Source organism: Channa argus, chromosome 5 (genome assembly GCF_033026475.1).
Source record: "Channa argus isolate prfri chromosome 5, Channa argus male v1.0, whole genome shotgun sequence".
Classification (NCBI taxonomy): Eukaryota; Metazoa; Chordata; class Actinopteri; order Anabantiformes; family Channidae; genus Channa; species Channa argus.
The window spans coordinates 17,385,794-17,403,205 of record NC_090201.1 but is presented as its reverse complement, the minus strand read 5'-3'; the positions used below and the strand labels follow the sequence as shown (position 1 = coordinate 17,403,205).

At 40.5% G+C, this 17,412-nt stretch overlaps 1 protein-coding gene across 9 annotated transcripts; it reads right to left on the bottom strand.

Annotated features, from left to right (window-relative positions):
* Nucleotides 1-299: 299 nt before the first annotated feature.
* Nucleotides 300-16,596, bottom strand: si:dkey-264d12.5 (coiled-coil domain-containing protein 30). Of its 9 annotated transcripts, none has more exons than XM_067504819.1 (13): nt 16,175-16,561; nt 15,470-15,646; nt 15,233-15,353; nt 14,408-14,619; nt 13,981-14,070; nt 13,416-13,581; nt 13,044-13,115; nt 12,459-12,574; nt 10,865-10,936; nt 10,589-10,681; nt 824-936; nt 568-707; nt 300-451 (listed from the first exon to the last, which is right to left on the bottom strand). In XM_067504819.1, the coding sequence occupies exons 1-13, from the start codon at nt 16,187-16,189 to the stop codon at nt 306-308; spliced, it is 1,533 nt and encodes a 510-aa protein (XP_067360920.1). In that variant the 5' UTR covers nt 16,190-16,561; the 3' UTR covers nt 300-305. The 9 variants fall into 9 exon arrangements, 7 of the variants coding, with proteins under 7 accessions (XP_067360920.1, XP_067360916.1, XP_067360914.1 ...); XR_010914445.1 differs by lacking the exon at nt 300-451 and adding an exon at nt 1,213-10,323 and having other exon boundaries at nt 686-707; nt 13,966-14,070; nt 16,175-16,596; XR_010914446.1 differs by lacking the exon at nt 300-451 and adding an exon at nt 1,213-1,261 and having other exon boundaries at nt 686-707; nt 13,966-14,070; nt 16,175-16,595.
* Between the last annotated feature and the right edge of the window lie 816 nt (nt 16,597-17,412).

Below are 17,412 nucleotides of genomic sequence, written 5' to 3'. Positions count from 1 at the left end.
CAACTGATCTGGTATGAAATTCAGATTCGGTATGGAAGCCATGATTTGCATATTTGATTCAGCATGTGTTTTACGTCAGATGCCCTTCCTGACACAACCCACTGCATATATCCAGACAGACTTGGGACTGTGCTCCCTTGTGGTTGCATTTTATACTCACTCAGTATCCCCCTCATATATATCACCCTCACACATATTACTTAGCTGTCCTGATTATTTTATTCTGTATTAATGTATCATGTTATTTATGTTTTTTATTTTTATGTCTTATATTGTCCTACATGACTTTTTGAACACTGTCAATTCTAGATCCTGCACTCGAACAAAGAAGCTCTTAGATGACTCCCTTTATTGCTGTGTTCCTCCTCATTTAACTGTTGTAACAGCTTCCTCTTCTCAACAAGTAGTTTCTCATTTTCCAGACCAATACTTGCAACGAGATCTTTCTCCTAGAAACGAAAATATAAATAATTAGATCAAGATTCCACCAAAGCACATCCAATATTAAACCAACACTAATGTCTTGACATTTGTCTGTATGAAACAAACAAAACTGCAAACTTAACTTCGATAAGGAATGGGAGCACAGGGACAATTCTCGCTCAAGACTTTTTATCTTGTCATCACGCCACGTGGTTTCATTATTAAATTTCAGTTTTGATCGGCAAAGTTTGGCCTTGTGTTTTTCCTTCATCTCATGGTTTTTACTGTAAGCAGATGGATAAAAATAAAACAATTCATAAAATTATTCCTGGATATAAAATTCAGATATTATAATGGAAAGAAGCTACACTTTCCAAATTGAAAATTATGGGCCTGTTACCTCCGCTCTTTGTCAAGACATTTAAGGGTTTCACAGATTTCCTTCTTCAGTGTCTCACACTCATCTTGGGTGGAAAACAGAGTCCTGACTGCTTCTTGACATTCAGGACACTCCTGCATTTCAAAATGCAAACATGAGCTTTGAGATTCTGTTTCGAATGGTTAAAATTTTCACAATTTTTATTATGCAACTCTATTATGCAACTACGACTGGGTCAGTAACACATTTCTGGTGGTATGATGATAAATGTTTTTCCTCGGATGAAAATACTCCTTAATGCAACAGTTGCGACGTTTAAGTTTAATGAAAATTAGTTTAAATAAACTTAGTTTAACTTTCTTCTAAGCTTGGTTGACATGAACATGCACAGTCTGTAGTTGGTGCCAAACCTAATGCAGCTCTTGCAGGACTGACTCTGGCTGTTTCACCTCACCTTGGCTATAATGACAAATTGAGAGAAGTTTGTTTGAAATCTTTGCAAATGTATTAATAAAAAAATAAATAAAAAAAAATCACATATACATAAGTATTCACTGCTTTTGCCATGACACTTAAAATTGAGCTCTGGTGCATCCTGTTTCCACTGATGATCCTCGAGATGTTTCTACAACTTGATTGGAGTTCACCTGTGGGAAATTCAGTTGATTGGAAATGATTTGGAAAAGCATACACCTGTCTATACAAGGTCCCACAGTTAACTGTGCATGTCACAGCACAAACCGAGCCATGAAGTCCAAGGAATTGTCTGCAGACCTCTGAGACAGGGTTGTATCGTGGAACAAATCTGTGGAAGGATACAGGAAATTTTGCTGCAGAAGAACAGAAACAACTCTTTTTCTATACTTCTCCTGATAAGGAAGACAATCCGAAAAGAGACGCTCCTGGCAGGAAGCTGTAAAATCATCAAAACAGACTCTCTATATAAGATTGGGTCAAAAGAGAGATAGCTAGTCAGACTTCTGCCATGACACTCTCTGTTGTTGTTAGGGAAGAGAACTCTGACCCGGAGCTCCGTACATTTTGCATTTTTACCTTGTATTAATTAGATTATAGTATTAATTTTGTTATCATAGAATGAAGCATCTTAAAAGACAGTCGTAGTCCTCTCCTGATTTTGACCACGCTACAATTTGGTGACCCCAAAGTTTTCCCTGAAGGAGGAACAAAGCCTGATCTGATAACTTCCCTAGCTGGCCAGCAATACAAAAGGTAAGCAGGCACCTTTTTAACAAAAGTCTGCAACATTGAATAAACTAAATAAAAGGGAAGGAATTGGTTTATGCTTTGGAAAAATGGGACATTTTTACACAGAAAAGTGTCTAACTGTATGGAAACCTTACGGTGTCAACAAAAACAGTAAAAGACACAGAGTATCATTTTCTAAGGGCTGTTGCACGGGTGAATTCCATACAAATCGCCTGGCCTTTTGAACACAAAAAGAAGACAAAGAAGAGGAGCTGGAGATCACACAGAGGATAGGTGATACACATACACACACACACACACACACACACACACACACACGCTCACACATCCACATACACGCACCCACACACAGACATAGTAGGTGAGCATGGACGAGGAGTGCGCTAAAGAATGTGAGGAAGGCGGAGAGTATTTTTCGCTGGACGCACAGTGGACTGAGACAGTCAAGCAAATTATTAGTGGAATAGAGTGGGATAAAATTAAAAGTAAAAGAAAGCAATTAGATAATTATTATGCAGAATGGAAAAAATTAAAAGGGAAAACAGGCAAAGAAATAGAGAATTTAGGAAAACATATGGTAGCCTGGGAGGGGGAAATAAAAAAAAGACAAAAGTGAATATGAAGCCACAGAATGTAAGGGGCGGCTTGAGAAAAAGAAAAGATAGACGCATTAGAGACCCTGCGTCAACACAGACACCAGATGGCTGCAATGGCCTCTCTGGTGAGTAGGAGAGTTCAGGAGAAGAAAGAGAAAGGAGGGGCGAAAACAGGACTCTACCCAGTCCTATCTTCCGACCCTCCCCCATATCAGAAAGGGGGAGTTAGTATACAAACCCCATTAATGAAGGTTAAAGGGGGGATTGCTGGACATGGAGCCGGCACAGGGAGCAATAACACTGGAGGAGAATGCAGTATTGAGTAGTCAGCTTGAAGAAAAGAGTAGGGCAGTGCAGAGTCTTAGTAAATTGTTGTTGGAATGTGTTGGAGAAGAAACTAAAAAAGAGGCAGTCAGACAAAGGGAAGTACAGGCTCCAGTGCAGACTTTAGATGATTGCAACAAGGCAAGGAAGAAACAGCAAGCTGATGGAGGGAGTGTTAAGGTTGGTAGTGTTGAACAGATGTTTAATAAAAGGAGTCAGAGAAATGGTTATGAGGCAGAAGAGGAAGAAAAAGTTAGTGTTAATAGCGTTAGGAGTAGTGATAGCGAAGGAGAAGAGGTAGGTCTGGAAGATAGAAACCCTAAGAGGTTACAATTTTTGGGGAAATGATCACACATGGAACAAGCCCACCACATAGCACACCAAAAACATATGGGGGATATTATTTGAGATCTAAAACTGCTAAAGAAAAAGGGACACACATGCAAGCACCATTACTGCGTAGTTCAACCGGACAGATTATCTATAAACCGTGGTCTATGACAGACATGAATATGATGGTGGAAAAGATGCCTCCGCTGACCGATGGAGGAGCTAAATGGCTCTCTTTATGGGCCCAGCTAACTAATGGATTGACTGTAACGATGGGAGATTGGAGAGCTTTGGTGGGAAGACAAACTAATAGGTTTGATATGCAACAATTAGAAGCTCATGCACATGTGAAAGATGTTCCAGATGATAGAATATGTGCACCATATGCCACAGATATAGGGTTAGCTATGAGACAGAAATATCCGAGTTCTAAAGCACCCGTAATTACTAAATTTATTCCAAACCCAGGCGAATTCAGCATTTCTGGCCAGGGCACAGGGAGAGTGGCTGGATCACACAGGTATGCACCTGCATGTAGACCAAGTGCAAGAGACCATGTTTAGAGGAGCAGTGTTAGCAGGTGTACCCAAAACTGTAAAAGATGCTATGGAAGCCAATCCGGACATTGCAGGATGCAACACTGAGACATGGGAGCGCCACCTCCTCCATCACCTACAACGTTATGTGGATGAAGAAGAGCAAGCAAGTAAGGAAAAAGCAGATTTAGAGGTCTAACTTTTCAAATTACAGCTTTGGGAGGCTAGAAAGAAAATTAATGAAGAAAAGAAGGGTAAAAACACATGGTTCAGCAGGGAGCAGAAGCCCCGATTGAACCTAAATACCCCGACTTATACCCCACTCCTGAGTGGGGTCCCCATCCAATGTACAGTGGTTACGGTCATGCAGGGTATGACCCAGGACCACATAGAGGTGGGTTTTAATATTATGGTGGTAATCGGGGACGTGGGGCTCGCATGGGAAACAGAGGTGGAAGCTGGGGAGGGAATTGGGCCTGCTGTGGCCAACTTGGACATTTCCACAGAGATTGTCCTGTAAATCCATATCCTGGTCGACCGCTACAATGCCAGGGCCCTCCCATCCGCGGCAGAGGAGCACCTCATGGTCGAGGAACACACATGGCTCCCAACTCAGCCGTAGCTCCTTGTGGACAGTTCCCGGTGGGAACCTACGAGGAAGAACATGAGCTCTGAAGGTGCCCACAGGAACCCAGCCACATCGGAACGGCAGAACCCATGTTGGCAATGAAGGTGGACGGACAGAATCTGCCTTTTCTGGTCGACACAGGAGCCACATACTCCACACTTTGTGGCGATCTCTCTCCATCTCAACTCTCGACTAAAACAGTGACTGTTATGGGTTTTTCTGGGGTACCAACACAGCTGCCACTCACTAAGCCATGTCAAGTTAAAGTAGCGGGACAAATGCTGAAACATTCATTTCTGGTGTCCCCACAAACGCCAGTCAATATCTTGGGCAGGGACCTTTTGCTTCAAATGGGAGTGATGATCTTATGTGATGAAAAGGGCATTGCGCTCCGCTTTCCAAATGGACAACAGCACAGTTGCTCTGAAAATGCCCTCTTCAGTGGCACCCAGTGTTTGTTAGGGGCCATAGATGAGTCAGCAGAACAGCAAGACACATCTGACATATATTGGGGACTGATTCAACCTGAAAACCAAGCGGTCAGGCCAAGTGTGGGCCTATACTCCCTGTACCTGCAGTGGAAACCTTGGCTGAACATGCTGGCATCCTATGTTCCCCCACCTGACCCATTGCATTGCATATTTTGTAAAAACACCTGCGACTGACACTGCACTCCTGACACATCAAATCATCTCAAGATACCATGGTCGCCTTAGAACAGACCATGAACAGGCAACAGTCTTATTAGACTCATTACCTATGCAGCTGTGGTCCACGTCAGCAACTGACGTGGGGTTCTGCCCTGCTATACCACCAATTAGATGTCAACTGAAAACATACAATCCTATTTGGCAACCTCAGTACCCACACAAGCCAGCCGCTCGTGAGGGAATTAAATCAACCACAGAAGGTCTTATTGAAAGTGGTGTTTTAGAGCCTTCTAATTTTACATGGAACACACCCACCTTACCAGTAGAAAAACAAAACACAGGTAAATATCGGATGGCACATGATCTTAGGCGCATTAATAACATTACAGCGACACCCACACTCCCAGTGCCAAACCCTTTCACAGCTTTAGCAGCTGTTACTCCTGATCATCAGTGGTTTACATGTATTGACTTAGCTAACGCATTTTTCTGTTTGCCATTGGCCCAGGAGTGCAGGGACTGGTTTTCGTTCACGTATGAAGGTCAGCAACTGGGATATACTAGACTGCCACAGGGCTTTGCATTGTCTCCTGGATTGTTCAATCATGCATTGAAAATGTTGTTGAAGAACTGTCCTTTACCTGATGGAGCGGTTCTTGTACAATATGTTGATGATCTATTATTAGCAGCCACTACAGCAGATGTCTGTCTTACAGCCACCAAAGCTATCCTTCTCCAGCTTTTTCCGGCCGGATTTAAAGTCAGCCGCTCGAAATTGCAGTGCTGCTGAAAGGAGGTCATCTTTTTGGGAAGAATAGTAACCTCAATAGGCTCAGTTGTCTCTCCCACACATCGCACCGCCATTTTACACCACGCAAAGCCAGTGACAGTAAAAGATATGTTGTCATTTTTAGGTCTTACAGGTTTCAGTCGTCACGTCACTGATTACGTAGGATTGACATGCCCGTTGAGAGACTTAGCGCTCGAGTGCGGAGTTAGAAACCATTCAGCTTCATTAACATGGACTGAAACTGCAGAAAAAGCCTTTATTGACATCAAAACAGCCTTTTCCTCAGCTGCAGATTTAGCAGTCCCAGATCACAAACTGCCATTTCACTTAGATGTTTCTGTAACAGCACACACAGCCAAATGGTGTGCTGTTTCAGAAAAAAAGGGGCGCAAGAAAAGTACTTTTGTACTGCAGCATCCCTTTAGACAATATGGAGAGTAGACAACCAGGATGCACACGACACATAGCAGGAGTAGCAAAACTGATCCAGAAAATGACACATTGTGATGGGACATCAATTGATAGTGTTAACAACACATAGCATCATGGCATTTATAAATTCAGCGGCGTTCACGGCCGCACATGTGTGAAGACAGAGTGCAGATAGAGACAAAAGCTAGAGTGGATCTCCAAACAGAAATGCTAAAAGGCGAAGCAGAGATGCTGTTTACAGATGGATGTTGTTTCAGGCATAGCACAGAAGGATTAAAAGCAGGTTATGGAGTGGTCAGAAGGACTAAAGAAGGTCAGTATGAAGTTGTCAGTGCAGGGCTTGTCACAAAACAGCCATCAGCACAGACAGCTGAATTGGTAGCAATGATAGAAGCTTTGAAATGGGTAAAAGGAAAACGGGTTACCATTTACTCAGACTCAGCTTTTGTGGTAGGAGCAGCATTGGTGGAGCTACCACAGTGGCTAAGAGCAGGGTTTTTGACAGCAGGAGGAAAGCTTATAAGACACCAGGAACAGATGAGAGAACTGGCAGAGGCCATTTTGCTCCCAGCAGAGGTGGCCATTGTGAAATGTAGAGGACATGCAGGAGATCAAGGAGCAGTGGCGCAGGGAAATAACAGAGCAGATGAGGTAGCTAAACAAGCAGCAGGTTACAAGGATGGTGATAATCGTATGATGGTGTCACAGGAGGTAATTGATTTACTACCCGAATTCACAAAAGAAGTGATTGTGAAAGAACAGGAAAGAGTAGATCCTCAGGAGAAGTCATTGTGGAAGCAGAGAGGTGCAACACAGACAGAGGGATGGTGGAGGAGTGCAGATGGTATTGTGGTATTACCACAAGGAGAGTTGAGAAGAGCGGTGTTCAAGGAAGCACATGGATTAGGGCATATAGGAGTCAAACAGATGATGAGACAGATGGGTGGTTGGTGGCACCCATTTCTTGAAGACCTGATAAAACACCATGTGAAGAGTTGTGTTGGGTGTAATGAATTTAATCAAAAATCTACTGTAAAAGTAACAGCTGGAGTCTTCTCCATTAGAACATTTCCGGGGGAAGAAATTATTATTGACTTCACTGACATGATTGATAGAGTTGGAGGAAAGAGGTATCTTTTAGTGGCAGTGGACGCCTACAGAGGATGGCCAGAAGCCAGGCCTACAGGGAAAGAAGATGCTAAAGCGGTAATAAAGTGTTTGATAAATGATTACATTCCCAGACACGGGTTCCCCAAAGTTATCAGATCTGATAATGGTACACATTTCAAAAATAAGGATCTGGCTCAGGTAGAACAAGCACTAGGCCTCACACATCGTTATGGCACAGTGTATCACCCACAATCACAGGGAAAGTAAAAAGGATGAACCAAAATCTGAAAAACAAAATCAGTAAAATTTGTAGACAGACAAACATGACCTGGGTGGAGGCGCTGCCAATGGCGCTAATGACCATCAGAGGAGCAGTAAATAGAACCACAGAATTTACACCACATGAGTTGTTAACAGGAAGGCAGATGCCAGGGCCAGGGTCTCAATTGAGTCCAATAAGTGAAACAGTTGTTAGAATGCCTTATAAACCGTACTTTGAACAACTAAAATTGTTGGTATCTAGTTTCTCAAAACAGATTGCAGACAAACACCAGCAGCAGGGTACGGCTGACCCACGCACCGTGAAGTACGTGAGACTCAAGGTCATCAGAAGGAAGTGGTCAGAGCCAGGTTGGACAGGACCATTCGAAGTGGTGGAGAGAACATCGCATGCAGTGAGGCTCAAGGGCAAAGGAGACATTTGGTTTCACTGGAGTATGACAACGCCTGCTGAAAAGCCTCAGAGAAGTATTGAGTGAATTCAAAAAGACATTGTCTCTTTGGAAACAAAAGATATTCAGTGTTTAACAGTTATTTCGAAGGTTACCATGTCTTGAACATAAATTTGTGTATAAGACAAAGTGAATTAACCAACAGTGTCACAATGTTTTTCAGGGAGCCTTGGTCTAATCACGGTGGAAATGGTCCAAAATGGTGATCTCCTGGTACAGGAGATCAAAAGGGGGAATTGTGGGAAATATCATTTGAATATGCCTTATATTTTTGTTTTACCTATATAATGATGTAGTTTTATGTGTAACATGTGTTATTATAGCATAGAGAAGGGTATAGAGGTAACATGATTAGAATATTGTATGAATGATAATAAAACCAAGCATAGTGGATGGGGAGTATGAAAGATAAGGTGAGGAATGCATGGGAGTTGTCTTGCAGGTGGCTACCAGGGAGCTACGGAAGAACAGAAACAACTCTTCTTCTATACTTCTCCTGATAAGGAAGACAACCCGGAAAGAGACACTCCTGGCAGGAAGCTGTAAAATCATCAAAACAGACTTTTATATAAGATTGGGTCAAGGGAGAGATAGCTAGTCAGACTTCTGCCCTGACACTCTCTGTTGTTGTTAGGGAAGAGAACTCTGACCCGGAGCTCTGTACATTTTGCATTTGTACCTTGTATTAATTACATTATAGTATTAATTTTGTTATCATAGAATAAAGCATCTTAAAAGACAGTCGTAGTCCTCTCCTGATTTTGACCACGCTACAAAGGGAAGAACATTCCAGAAAAACAACCATCTCTGCAGCACTCCACCAATTAGGCCTGTATGCTATAGTGGCCAGACGGCGGGCACTGCGAGAGTAGTCAAGACCGAGGGGAAAATGAATGCAGCAATGTACAAAGACATCCTTAATGAAAACCTGTTTCAAACCTGTTCCCTAATTAAACAGCCAAGATAACAAAGGAATGGCTATAGGACAACTCTGTGAATGTCATTTAGTGGCCATGACAGAGCCAAGACTTGAACCCAATTGAACATCTGAAAATGTCTCTGCACTGATGTTCCCCATCCAACCTGATGGAGCTTAAGAGCTACTGCAAAGAAGAATGGGGGAAACTGCCCAAACATAGCTTTGCCAAGCTGGTAGCATCATACTCAAAAATACTTGGGGCTGTAATTGGTGCTAAAGGTGCTTCAACAAAGTATTAAGCAACGGCTCTGAATACTTTAGTACATGGGATTTATTTTTAATAAACTGCAAAGATTTCAAACAAACTTCTTTCTCATTGTCATTATGAGGTATTGTCTGTAGAATTTTGAGGAAATTAATTTACTCCATTTTGGAATAGGGCTGTAACATAACAAAATGTGAAAAAGGTTAATTGTGAATACTTTCTGGATGCAGTACAATCTGAGTAATATTACATAGATCAGTGTAGTTACCAGATGTCTGTCAGAGCACATAGGCAAAATTCTTAATGCATTTTATAAATGTGATGGAAAATCAAGTATTATTAAATGATGATTACACTTAATCCTTTGCATTTTACCTAGTTATAATAGCAACTTGTACTCAGTGTACATTTGAAGAATGTTTAAAAGATTGTATGTTGTTCAAACTTTGTCTCATATATATGTTTTGTCTTGAAGTGTATGCAGAACTGCTCCAAGGTCAGTTATTGTCTAACAGCAGACCATCCCACACTGGCTCTGACCCAAAGTTACTCCATTCTAACAGGTGCTTATCAAAGTACTGAAAAGGGAAAAGGTTTCCATAAAAGGAGAAAAGGGCTGGCAGCAGTAGCCTGAGGGTGGAGAATGTTCTGCCCAACAACAGAAAGTTATAAAACTAATGTTTAATGTATGAAGTTTAGAACTCCACAGGATGGAGAACTGAAACTCTGTCGATGTACTTGTAAACTCTTCCAAGATAATAAAACCCTAAAAGACATCTTGGATGTTGAAGCTTCTTTACTAATTATACTTGAGGTGTCTAAGACCAAATATGGTAATTTTTGCCATGAAACTAAATTAGCCACAGGGTGAGTGGTTCGATCCCCGGCCCTGGCTATATGTCAGGAAGGGTTCCGTCAGGAAGGGCATCCGGCGTAAAAACTGTGCCAAGTCAACATGCGGACGGTGATCCGCTGTGGCGACCCTGAACTCACGGGATAAGCCGAAAGGACAAAAAAAATAAATAAAAAATTAGCCACATTACATTTACAATTGCAATAATTCAGCAAATGCTTTTATCCAAAGCAGACAAGCAGACGTAGCAGACAATAGGGACAACTACGGGGTTCAGTGTCTTGCCCAGCAACACTTAAGCACGTTGCCAGGAGTACGAAGATGTATCTGACATTCGGTTGTTTTTATGATAAACTGCAATATTTTGTAATCTATTCCTATTTTTATGCACTCACTTTTTCTTCCTTTTCTGAAAAGCATCTTGTTTCAGTAGAAAGTTTCTCCTTGAACATTCTGCAGTTGGTGTTGCTCTGTGCTAGCTCTGCTGCCTTGGTCAACGAGAAACAAGAACATACAATTTTCAACAAGTAGATGTGGTTACTATTAAGGGTATGAATGAGATGTTGATTTCTGTCTACTGTATATCATTCTGTACAGGCATATCAAAAAATAAATAAATATGCAAATAAGAGTTTAGCTATCAGTAGTTTCAATTTAGCCAGTTGACTGACCTGACCATGCACAGCCTGGAGCTGCTGTAGTTCTGAATTTAGTTGTTCCACCTCTTCCTGCAGACAAACAACCTGAGAAGAAAATAAAAACACATATAATCAAATGAGAAAGAGTTCACGTTTATGAGACCTCACAAGATTTTTAAGACAAAGATGTTCCAGTCCTTTAATATTGCAACCCAAGTATCTATCCATCCATTATCTTAACTGCTTATCTTAATTGTGGGGGTGCTGGAGCTGATCCCAGCTTTCACTGGAGGAACAGCAGGGTACACCCTGGACAGGCCACCAGTCTGTATGTCTTGTCAGAGAGAAATAACCATTTATACTAAAATTCACACCCATAGGCAATTTAGTGTCACATACAAAGACAGGTATAAAAAAAAAGTGATATCTTTCTTTTTGAGTTTTTAAGATCAGCATACGCTTCTAAATGGCCAAGCGAACACATCTAATAAATTGATTCTGTTTTCACAGTTAATGAGTCTATGAGGCAACCCAGTAAACTGAACAGCAGCTTTGCCAAATAATCAGTCTCCACTGAAAAGGAATTTGCAGTTCATCTGTCCATTGCTTTGTTAATATAGACTGTGAAATAGATTATTACATTGTATGGCCTCACTATATATACACTGGTGGGTAGGAAGACTGCCCGTAAACTAATAGAACAGCGTAACAGTGCCCTCTGCTGACAGAACAGTCGACTGCTGGTCAATAACGCTCACATGCCAGTAAGGAGTGAGCGCTAACCACAGCGCGACGGAAAGAAGTTTGTTTGAACACCAATTTTGATTTTCCAGCTCGCACGTGGACTGTAGAAGCTTTTTCTTGATTTTGGTTATGCATAAGAAAATCTGTAACTTTTATTCATTTGAGTGTTGTTAGACATGTTTTCATTGTTGATTTGTTAAAATGTGATCTATGCTGATCACAATTGTAGTTGATCTTCTAGTTCACTTGTAGTGTTGCTTACTATGTGTAGCTCAGCCTAGTTCACGGTGCATAGTGTGTTAAGATGTCTGGTGGTTAGAATTTTAAAAAGGAGCCATGTATTGGCCATAAATGGGCTCGTGCACAGTGGAGAGAGGATATTGGTGCATCACTCTGCTGTGTTATGTTTGAAATGTGCTGCAGCACCACCTCCGGATGACAGTAGGAACTATATATAGTAGCAAAAGGAGCGTGTGACTTTTGTTATGCAAATGGTATAATATCAAATTATATATAGCTTTATAAGAATGTTTTCAGTCACTTACATTTGTAACGTGGACTTTAGTTTGAACTAACCATTTTCTTGTAATGTTTTGTTTTTATTCAGTATCCACACACCTAACAATGCTTACCTGTCAAATCTACCTGTGGCGGTAAAATAAAACGGTGCATCTCCTTGCTAAGTGGCCATCCTCTTGTCTCTAATCAAACAACTGCAGACCCACAGCCAGCTTTTACACTATTGTTTACTCATACAATTTATAATTTATAATGACTTACTGACTCATGACTTACTGACCATAAGTTCAAACTCTTTAGTTCAAAAAACAAAAAGCAAAGTTCTTGAATGTGGTGTTATCCCATCATAATCATCATAACTTACCATCTGCTGCAGAGATTTCTTCTCAGAATCAAGGGTGCGCACCCTGCTCCTCAAGGCTCTGATCTCAAGATCCAGACGATCGTTCAGCTCTTTGGCCTTTCGCAGTTCCACCATTTCTTTTAAAATAAAAGCAGACAATTCACTCATTAAATTACAAATAATGCATGTGGAGGGATTTTCTTGTTGTTGTGCACTCTTGTATGTGAAATATTGACCAATTTGAATTCATATGTTTATGTAAATACAAACTGATACTGATAATACCAAGATATATAATTTACATACAGTTTTGAACAATATTGATAGTTCTTTTATTCTTTAAGGGTACGTTCTAATAATCACATATAAACTATGTACAGTGAAACAGTTTTTTACTCTGTAGAGCAGTAGTAGTTGTAGTTGATTTCAAGTCTCATCCTAACACTATAGTTTAAGTTGCAAATTTTTGCTTAAAAGAACAAACTTAAAGTTAGCAAACAGGATAAATGTGTATACAGTACAAATCAGATTAACATTAGCACCACATATTATAAATTGTTTAAAAACTGTTTAAATAACACACACACACACACACACACTTCTCACCATACTTCTTCAGTTTTTCTACTTCTTGTCCTAGCTGCTCCACCTCCTGTTGTGCTGCCTGCAGCTCAGGCTCTAAAAACAAAAATACAAATCTGCCTGTCAGTGGGACTTTTATATGTTTCAGTAGTTAAAAGAAGTTTTAGTGTGTGAAAAGCACATGCGTTTGTTTGTAAACTACAACACTCTTTCAGGATTTGCTCAAGTATTTGTGATGTTTTTTGCGCTAGTCAGCAGTTTGAATTATCGATAAATCTGAAAGGAAACAAGGAAATATTGCAACAGTGACGACATCAGGCTACTGTATTATCACCACTAGAAATCTTTTAAGGACGACACAGTCTGTTTATCCAGTAGCTGCTTAAAATCTCTCACCATATGTTCTTTGGGTCAAGTGAGCAGACTCCAGCTCATCAGTTAAACGACGGATCTCGCTGTGGGCCATGGCCAGCCGGCGGGAGCCCTCCTCTAGGTCCCTCTCTAGACGAGAACGCTCCCTCTCCACAATGCTGGATTGGCCAGTCAAACATCTGACCTCAACCTTAAGAGAGAGAGGCAGACAACTCACCAAATGAACAGGTTACAATGACTGCTATACACTGAAGTAAACCACTGACTACAAACAAGTAAGTTCAGAAATACATGCAAGAGCAGCCATACATGCATTGCACTGGATTAAGATGCATCAGTGGTGCAGTATCTTGAATTTCTTCTGCCAAGCAAGGTGCTCTAAGTTGGGCTGGTTACAGAACTCATTAACACTGGAACAAACCAGGCTGCAGTTAATGTGGAATAGACAACATGCAAAAGAAGCTCACATTCTTATGTGCATCTCAGAATGCACAAGATAAAGTCAGTGTCATCTAAGTGCAGTGCTTCCTATCTGTTAGCATTTAATGGGAAGCAGGTGTATTGCTGTAGTTACCATATATGAACATACTGGAATATGTTTGCTTTGTGAAACTTTGTGAAGTCCGAAGAGTCTCTTCCATGGGCTCTGGCTGTGACGTGGTGCCCCTTTGTGGGCAGACTATGCAGTAATAATTAGATCACAGAATTACAATATTGACCTGACCTAAATCACTTTAACACAGAGAGAACTGCTCTTCTAACTACAACAAAAAACCTCTGGAACATATAAGAATAGGCAGTTTATTATAGTTTGAAATAGTCAATACAATAATTAACCCAACTAAATCTCTAAAACTTAATGGAAATTTTTTTTGTATATGGACAATTTGGAGAGCTTAATGTATTATGATATCAAAGTATCAAAGTTAAAATGTACCTCCTTTTAAATTGAACTTGAACTTTTCCAGTCTCTCTTAACTATTAATTATCCCATCAATTCATGTGCTTAATCTAACCTGCTGAGTATAAATGTTTGGCATTTCTGTCCCTGTCCCCAGTGGGCTGTTTGTGTTTCTGTCAGCAGTCAGCTTGTCAGGAGTTTCAATTATCTCAAGTAAGGAGGCCCTCTCCACAAGGAGGTATGCCACCTGCTCACTGGGGCTGCTTGGAATCAGTTCTGTGAGACCCTGCTGGTACAGCATTTTAGCCACTTCACTGGTCTGGGCATCTATTACAACAAAGATACAAAGAAGAGTGTGATGAAGAATTTGTAATAGTTTATTTTGTGTTAAAAATGTTTGGCGATTTCGTTTCAAGTTTGCATCTACTTTAAGTAAAATAAAGCCCACTAAAGGCTGTACTGTATTTTGATTTACCAATCTTAGCTGTCCTGTTGGCCAGTTGCTAATGAAATCTAAAATAACTGCTAACAAATAAGTAAATATAACTAAGTTTTGAATTATTATTATCCATCCATGGTCTTAGCGTTTTAGAGTCACCATTTAACCTATCAGGCATGTCTTTGGCTGTGGGAAGAAACAGAGTACTCTGAGGAAACCCACACACAGGGAAAACATGCAAACAACAAACTGAAAGGCCACAACATGCTGTTAGCCAACAGCAACTATTCCACCATCGTGCTCACGGACTGTTGGTATTATTATTAATATTTCTATTATGAAAGAGAAAGCCAAAAGTATTTCTACATTATTTGCTCTAAATCTTTAGAAATATGTTAATCTATGGGCAAATAGCAAAAAACAAAACATTGATATAGTGCTACTCTATACTGCTGAAGCCTGTGGATAATTCTTATTTCCGTGTGGCTTAACATCTCCAACCTTGAATGGACAGTAGGCCCTGGAGCCGGTCTTTGAGTAGATCATTTTCATCTTGTATCTTCTGAGCTAAAACATCTTTTTGATCTGTAAAAACACGAATCTGCTCCAAGGACTTGCGTACCTTACAAACGTAGACAAAAAGCCAATATCTTAGTCAGTAATGACACGGCCCTTTACTTCTTCTTGCTCTCATAGACAATTACTGTAAGACTGGTTAATTCAACAATGATAACTTACCTCTGCCATCTCAGCTAAGTGTTGTGACCGCTGGATGTCAAGATCTCTTGTCACACAGATTAAACGGCTTCTTGTGGCCTGGTGGGCACGCCACAGCACACACAGCTGGGCCTCCTTTGGGGAGTCTTGAGCAAGTCCCTCCTCGCTAAACCATGCAGACATCTGTTCGAGCTCCTCCTAAAAACACGAGTGACCTTTGGAAATGGTCACTGAGAACCACCTTATTTCATGCTTACAAAGGCATTACTCACTACCCCTTCTTGCATTTTCGAAGCAGAAATTCAACTCACTATATCAAGGTCAAGATTTTCCTGGATTTAAAAATTGCTTTCATGCTACATCTGACAGTGATTTTTTTGGGAATGTACCACACCTACTCTGAACTCAACTTGTAAGTTGTTTGCATATTTTGGAGAACATTTTACATGGACGCAGCTCGCACGGCCAGCGTTGTCCCTCTGATGGACTTCCTCTGTGGTGGTGTTAAACAAAACACACTATCGGCTGATTACATGCTCACAATGCTGAAACACCGCATTTGCATTTGATTTAGCCAAACAAACAAGAAAACAGCACAAAAAAACTGTAAAAAGCGACAGATGATAAGCTAATGAGTTCATTTCTGTTACATCTGCTCGTGGAGCTGCTGGAACAGATTCAAACTAGCTTTAAAAAAAACCCAACGAAGTTTGACGTTTTCAGTACCTGCAATTTATCCATTTGTGTTGCGTTAAGAAACGACTTTCGACCACGAATTACGTTACGCTCAGTTTCTAGCCTTCACTTTGCCGTTTTTTTCCGAAAAAGTCCGAAGGAGCGCTATTCTTGCTTTGTCGATGCTGTTTAGCGGTCAGAACGTAGCGTACGTAACGATGTGTGTACGTCGGTTTTTTTTTTTTCTTTTTCCAAGCAGCAGTGATAAACACAATCTCTTATTCCGACACCAGGGATTTAATAAACAGCTACCGGAAACCTACAAAACCAGGAAAAGACAGTTGCTAAAGAATTTATCACTTTCTGTAGCTCGGGCGAACAACGGGTCTTGCGCACTTTGATCGCGGGCTCTCCGTGGGTCCCTGAAGTAGTCTTGTGACACTTTTAACAGAATGGATAGTTTAAAGTCAGTGGTAATCGTCTGTAAAAAATTAGTGAAGAATCTGTTAATTTCTTCCTTGCTAGAGTTAATCCATGGGGCATCTTTGTTGTTGGAGGGAGCAGTGACAGTGACCCAGAAGACAATCATTTGACAATTCTAATTATATATGTGTATTTTACTTACAATTTAATGTATTGACGTTATACTTCTATACACATATCCAATATTGACATGAGACAGGTAACACGCTGTTTAACATTCATAAAATAATTATAATATATTGCAAAACCCTCACAGTGGCAATTTCCTTCAATCCAAACTTCACTTTTGGTCCCTCGGGTACATTTCCCTAGTAATACTTAGACGCATAAACTTGATTCATTTTTAGTGCTAGACCTTTAATTGTTCTAAAGTAGATTGTCTTGCAACTTTTACTTAGGTATGTATTAATGCACTAAAAGCCATATGCTGCTCCTGCAGCTGTCAGTAACTTGGTTACAATGTGTTCCTCTACAATAACATAAATAAACATTTGTATGGTGTGCAAATATGCTTTGTGAGTATTCATTTTTTTTAAATGTTGGTATTATTAATTTCTGCCACTGGGTTTATTATCTTATTGGTGAAACAAAGACGAATGTCATCCACTCAAGGAACATCAATCTTTATTATTTTCCTTTTTTTGTTTGTGTCTAATTGATATACTTCTTTGAAATCTGTCTTTGGTCTAGTGTGGTCTTTGATTTCCTGCACTTTTACAACAAAAAGTTGGCACATCCAGCACTATTATACAACAGTCACATGTCCACTTTATGATTTTATTTAGTATTTTCTTCAGTAGAGTCTA